At 37.0% G+C, this 7,368-nt stretch overlaps 1 protein-coding gene across 1 annotated transcript; it reads left to right on the forward strand.

Moving 5' to 3' along the window:
• The first annotated feature begins 4,456 nt into the window (after window positions 1-4,456).
• LOC116003992 lies at window positions 4,457-5,290 on the forward strand. The gene is made up of 2 exons (XM_031243934.1): window positions 4,457-4,744; window positions 4,835-5,290. The coding sequence occupies exons 1-2, from the start codon at window positions 4,457-4,459 to the stop codon at window positions 5,288-5,290; spliced, it is 744 nt and encodes a 247-aa protein (XP_031099794.1).
• The last annotated feature ends 2,078 nt before the right edge of the window (window positions 5,291-7,368 follow it).

Genomic DNA, 7,368 nt, shown 5'->3' on the forward strand with positions numbered 1-7,368 from the left:
TGTGAGAAGTAGTTAAAATACTATTCACAAAATTAATACGGAGTATATAATTTTCTCTTCTAATTTTTTTCTTTAAAGAAAAAAGAATTTTCTTTAGACTAGAAATCAAGTATTACAATGGTAGATGTGAGAAATCCTCATATTCTAATGAAAGAAAACATCTAATGCTAACAAGAAGAGATCTGATAGATAATGGTAAAAAGTTGTCTGGATGAAGTCGGGGAGGAGTGAAAACAGATAATTAAATTTATCAACCATCTATAATCTATAAATAATTAAATACAACTAATAGATGCATTAATAAGGGTGGATAGCAACTGATTGGACACTTTACTTGGTAACTACATGATTCTATGCTTGACTCCGATCCTCGTAAAAACTGTTTATTGACCTTTTTTTGTATTTGAGTCGGTAACTTATGGACAACCTATGCAAGTTTACTTTATTGTGATTTTTTAGCGACTTGGATCACAAGGCGGACTTCATTTAGAACATACATTTGGATAGCGACTATGAACTTTCAAGTAAATCAAAGCAACTGATAATTTCCTCAATAACGTCACAAATTCACTGTGAATATAATTCCATTTTATCAAGCCGATCATGATGCTTGTACAATAATCAGATTCAATTTTTTATTTATTTTTTTTTTTTTTTGTAGTGATCAAAATAGACATACTATACCATGCTTAAACTTGAATCCAATTGGTCCTAGCAAGCTGCTATCTTACATTGCTTGCAATTCCATATTTTGCATGCAATACATACATATAGGTGGAAAAAAGTGGATAAGTTAGGTGCAAGAAACCTTTCTTTCTTATGGCTTAGCTTCAATCACCACAATTAGTTGAAAAATAAGATTTCTGGGCAAACAAACAAACCACGCTTCCTGACGTAAATCACAATCCAATATTATATTTTTCTTTCTCTTAATTAAACATATATAAATCAAACAATATTTAATTATTGTTTATTCCCTATTAATCATGCAACGTGTCGGAAAGCAATGCTTCGAGGGCCCCATAATTTTTAAAATTAAATTAAAAAATGAAACCACGTGGAAAAAGTTTATTATTATATAAAAAGAACATGAACACAAAATTGCATTGCTTTTGATTGCAAAAACTGTGGTCTTGGCCACTTTGTCAGTGGGCACCATTCTTATTATTATTATTATTTATTTATTTATTATTTATTCTCCAGTATACTTTTTTTTTTATTTTAATAGTTAATATAATTGTCACATCTAAGATTTTTTCGTATTGCTTTCCAAAAATGGATATATTTTCTACTTTAAGATGTATATCACTCTTTTAATTTTACGGCACAATAAAATGAAATAATATAAAGCATAGTTATGTATAAGTATAAATATTTTTTTTTCCAAAAGCGATATTATACCCCAAAAATATCTGACTAAAATGTGCACATTAGATATGCTTGACAATATTCTAGGTGAAAAAGGAAAGATTTTAGGATTGGGAGAGAGGATTTGTGCGGAGGAGATTGTTTAGAAAGTCTTATTATACATTAAATTAAATATTAGATAAAAAATAAATTTATAATGTCATGAATTATACTAGCTAAGAACATCGACAATAATTATGATTTTTTGATGATTTTTGCAGTGTCATATGGGAATAGAAGGGAGCGGGAAAAAGTGGAAAAAATGAAAAAAAAAAATTGTCAGGAAAAATTTAAAAAAAAAACGATAATATCCTTCAATTCATTTGTAGATTTGTGGACCTCACAAAAAACTTACATTTGCAATAATTATTTTTTACTATGTAAACCATTACTTGAGTAGAGAGACGTTGCATGCATTAGTATAAGTAGGAAACCTTTCATTAGGCAAGGACATGTTAATTCTTGTATGTACTCAACACTCTAACCAATACAACTCTAATTACTTTCTAAATATTATTCGGTAACATATTTATGGATTTACCGTCAATATGTTTTAGGAATTTTTATTTAATCCATACTCATGAGTCATGAGTAACTCATTCTTAATAGTAAAGAATATGAGTGATGAACAATTAATTAATAAATAAAACATTATAAAATGTTCCTAGTAATAGGAATTCTAATTGAGCATTATATTAGAATTTCATCAAGACTAGCAAACCTTCGAACTTATTATTTTGATGTAGTGAGTCTCATATCATTTCATCTAACATAAGAAGCGTGGACATGTGGTTACTTGACAGTAGAACAAGTTTACTAAACAATGACTAACAAACAACGAATCGCATGGGATTACCTTCGAGTTATCGATTCATTGTTAGTTACAATTGTGCAACCAATCCTTTGACTTGAGACAAAATGGTTGTCTTGTACGTTAATTGGATTAATGTTTGTCAGTAATTTACTTCTTCTTCCTATCAAGGTAGGATAAGTGTACCTGGTTGCTCTAATTTGGTTTGTATGGGGACATATGTGTGCTCAATAAAGGATCCATGACCTTGAAATAACAAGGATGTTCCAAGTCATTTAATAATATAATAATAAGAATTTATGGATAGAGTGTAATGAAGTTATAGTTCATGTATGTTATGAACTTATGATTATTGAATATACTATATAGTCGGGTTGATGAGTCTGACTTATTTGACCATAACTTTTACCTGGTTGGAACAAGTGTTGCATGGAAGGGTTGTATTGCACAATAATTGTAATTGAAAGGTTCATATTGATCTCACTTTATTGTTAATTGGGTAGTTTTCAAAATAAATAAATAAATAAAATGACATATTGCTAAATGCTACTCATCATGACATATACGTAATTTAAGAATAAATTACATTCTTAAATAATATTGAAAGTGTTTCAATATTACACGTTACCAGTTTGACTGTGAACCTAGATAGTCATACCAAATCATCTTGATGCAATATAGAGAGGGTTGGAGATGTGTGATATATAAGTACGTTGTTATCGAACAATGACTTAATTTTATTAATAAAATTAATTCTTAATGGTAGGTTAGGATAAAAAAGGCTATACTGGCACCTTTAAAACCCTAAGGCCTTCTCCAATCGTAGATGTTTGTGAGTTTTTGGAATAGTAAAAATCTAACCATGTGATTTTTAACAAATATGAGGGTGAGTTTTTTCTAAAATCTTTGTCCTGCAAATCAAATATTTTTGCAAGAACTAAAAAAAAAATGGTAGTAAGACGCATAAGTGCGTCTCATTGTCCACCCAAGCGGGCGCGTGTAGCTTGGTAGATTGAGAGTGGCCGCTCAATCCTTGTTTATTAAGGAGTATTATTTTTCTAATTTTCTTTTCATTTTTTGTTCCGCTAGTTTAGTTATCTTTTTTTTTTTTTAATTTGTTTGTTTTTTTATTGTTTTATTATTTTTTGTTTTAAATTTTTAACAAAATTTAAATATGTAATATATATTTTAGAATTAAATTTTGAATGATTTAATTATAATTAAAATAAAAATAATTAAAATAAATTGAGAACCAACAAAAATTAATTTAAATATTTGTAGTTATCATTTTAATTAAATGTAGCTATGTTTATTTAAACTAAAATTAAGCAGAGATTTAGTTCATGGAATAAGCGCCTTATTTCTCGGGCTGGAAAGGAAGTGTTATTGAAAAGTGTGGCACAGTCTATGCCAACCTTTTCAATGAGTGTCTTTCTGCTACCGCAGTCGGTTTGTCAGTCAATTGAAAGGGCTATGAATCGGTATTGGTGGGGCTCTGGGGAAGACAGGAGTATTCATTGGATGGCATGGGACCGTTTATGTGTGCCTAAGAAGTATGGGGGTCTTGGTTTCAAGGATCTGAGGGCTTTTAATTTGGCAATGTTAGGGAAACAAGCCTGGCGTTTCCTAATTAATTCCCAATCTTTGATTGCAAGGATCTATAAGGCCAGATATTATCCTAAATCTACTTTTGTTGATGCAACCATAGGGGGTTGCCCAAGCTTTTGTTGGCGCAGCATTATGGCTGCTCATGAGTTAATTTGTTCTGGGGTAAGACGGAGAATTGGGAATGGAGACACGACATTGATATGGGGTCATCCTTGGCTCCCTGATGATCCAAGCCCAATGGTCCAGACTCACATGCCTCCAGGGTTAAATGGTTCTTTGGTTTCTGGATTGGTTGACCCAGCTACTAATACATGGGATCAATCTATATTACAGGACATTTTTCAGCCCTAAGATGTGGAACGTATTTTGAGCATCCCTATTAGCCCTGAGTATGAGGACTCTTGGTATTGGCATGGTGACCCAAGGGGTTGTTATACTGTGAAAGATGGTTATAGGCGCATGTGTGATGATTTTAGCGACCATTTAGGCGCTTTTGATAAGTGGTTGGCTGCCTGGAAAATTAAATCCCCTCCCAAATGGAAAACATTTTTATGGAGAGCCCTAAACAATGTCTTACCCACTACTACCAACTTGATTTTAAAGAGAGTAGATGTGCAACCAACATGCCCAATGTGTGGATTGACCAATGAGAATGTTATGCACTCCCTTGTCATGTGTGACTTCTCTAAATTGGTTTGGCATGAAGCTGCTATTACCATACCATCTTTGCAGGAAAATGATTTTGCTATGTGGTTCTCTAACCTTATGACTATGCTTACGATGGAGGATATTCTTGTTGCAGTAGCGGTCGTTTATCACATATGGATAGCACGGAACTCTGCAGTATGGAAGGGTTGCTTGCCGCGTCCAGCTGCTGTTTCGCGGAGGGCGGAGGCGGCGCTACAAGCATGGAAGCAGGTGCATCATGTTCACCGAGCACATCAGCCGACGCCAGCAGTCCACACTCATTCGAACACAGTGTAGGTTGCCGGTGCTGCTCAATCACAGAATGGTGATTGGTGCTGTTATTTCGACGCAGGTTATCTGCATACTACACGGATGTCCACTGCTGGTGCGGTTCTCTACATGCCGGGCGGTGTGTATGCAGCAGCATTCAGTGGCCGAACCCAAGGTTGTCTCTCACCTTTGATGGCAGAATCCATGGCGTGCAAGGAGGTCCTCTCGTGGCTTCGAGCGCGGGGTGTTGAACAGGTGAAGCTTTACACTGACTGCGCAAATCTCCAGGCGCTGCTATCATCTTCGCATTCTAATCTTTACTCATACATCGCATTTTCCATTCAAGCCTCAAAGGCTATTATGTCTTCTTTTATTCATTGTTCAGTACATTTAATTCCTAGGTCTGCTAATCTAGGGGCACACTCTCTTGCTACTTTGGCCTTTTCACAGGCTGGTTTTTTGTTTTGGGATCATGTCCCCCCTGACATTATTGCTGGTTTAATTTAATACAATTATTTGGTTGTTTTAAAAAAAAAACTAATTTTCATTACAATTATAAATTTATAATTCAAATAAATAAAGAAATAATTAAAATATAAGATAATTATGGTGTGTCCACAAAAAATTGAGAAAAAACTTAAAACTAATTGGAAGAAGGAGTTTTTCGGATTAAGTGAGATACTGGATGATTAGGTGGATGTTGGAGTCCACAAAAAACTGTAGAAAAAACCTAAACTATTGAGGATGGCCTAATGGGTTATAAATCGCAAATTATGCTATGGACCCAGGTCCACCTTGCAAGGTGGACTTGGGTCCAAAACTACATACGTCGTTTTGTCGTCTTTTTTTTTTTTATTTTTTTTTAAATTAGTAAACATATTGCTGAATATAGAGTTATCCAACAATGTGTGAATGTAGAGGTTTCAAAGTGTGAATGTAGAGTATATAAATCGTGAATGTAGACTTATGATTGTGTGAATGTAGAGTTGCCTAGAAATGTGTGAATGTGGAAGTTTCAAATTGTGAATATGGAGTATAGAAATCGTGAATGTAGAGTTATGCATGTGTGAATCTGTAATAGAGTTACGAAGTTCTAGCAACTTGTAGCCCTATAATGTGTGAATATGGAGTATAGGACCTGTGAATATAGAGTTTTGAATGTGTGAATGCATGTGAACCATATTATTATTTGTAATTGTTTTTATATTATATAGTTCTTGTTATTACTTAGTCTTTTAACAATAACCTGTATGTTAGGAGAGTTCTCAGGTTAGCTATGTTAAGAGGACTCTCCCTCTCTCTCTGTTCAGTTGAGAAATTCAAACCCGTTACTCTAATCTGGTATCAGAAGCGAAAGGTGGAAAATTCCTTTCTTGTTTTGTTTGTTTCCTTTTGGCCGTCGTTTTCTTTGTTTCTTTCCTTCCCGAAACATCCCAATACGTAACCAAACTTAAACACCACCCACTTTACGAAAATGACCGCCGAACCCGCCGCAACCAACACTCTTGCCGTCTCCCCTGCCGTTCCTCCGCCGGTGACACCGACCGCCCTCACGGCGGCTCACCATTTCGTCCCAGTCAAGCTGACGACGAGGAACTATCTGCATTGGCGCACCCAACTCGTGTCATTCCTCCGCGAGCAGGGATTGCTAGGCTTTCTCGACGGATCTAATCCATGTCCACCGGCATCCCTAGTCCCCGCCGGCGACTCTGCCTCACCAGCGTCTTCACAGCCGACGAACCCAGCGTACCATGCGTGGGTTCAACAAGATCAGTCAATCTTGTCACTCTTGATCTCCTCGCTCACCGATGAGGTCATGTACCTTGCGATCGGCAAGGATACGGCGAAGGCAGTTTGGGATTCGATTACATCCACATTGGCCTCCTCTTCTCGTAGCCGTTGCTTAAGCCTCCTCGGCGAATTCCAGACCCTTAGACAGGGCAACAGTTCGCCGGCAGAGTATCTGGGCAAAGCTCAGGTGATTGTTGAGGCATTGTCGTTGGCCGGCCGTCCATTGTCTTCCGATGAACAGATTCTATACGCCCTGCGTGGATTACGGCCGGAGTACAGGTCCATGGCGAGTGCATTGACGGTTTCATCGGCTTCGGTCACTCTGACGCAGTTGGCGGATCACCTCTGCAATCAAGAGTTCATCCATTCAGACGATTTTGCGATCTCTGAATCCGTCTCTCCGGCGCAGTCACCATCCGCTTTGTATGCGGGTCGTGGCAGAGGACATTCCGACGGAGGTGGCCGTCAGACTTCCAACAGCAGAGGACGAGGATGGCGTGGCCGTGGCAATCAGGGGCGTGGTAATCGTGGTGGTGGTTCTCCTAGGTGCCAGATCTGCAGATCATATGGGCATACAGCACTTAATTGTTTTAAAAGATATGCTGATCGCCCATCCCCTTCTGCTAATGTTGCGGTTGGCACTGATTCACCGTCGGTCACCCGGTCAGATTGGTACCCTGACACGGGTGCTACATCTCACGCTACGCCAGATGATAGTATGTTAGATCATTCGGATGTATACACAGGTGGTGATGTGCTAAAGGTTGGAAATGGAGCAGGTTTGAAAGTCTCCC

Source organism: Ipomoea triloba, chromosome 14 (genome assembly GCF_003576645.1).
Source record: "Ipomoea triloba cultivar NCNSP0323 chromosome 14, ASM357664v1".
NCBI classification, from domain to species: domain Eukaryota; kingdom Viridiplantae; phylum Streptophyta; class Magnoliopsida; order Solanales; family Convolvulaceae; genus Ipomoea; species Ipomoea triloba.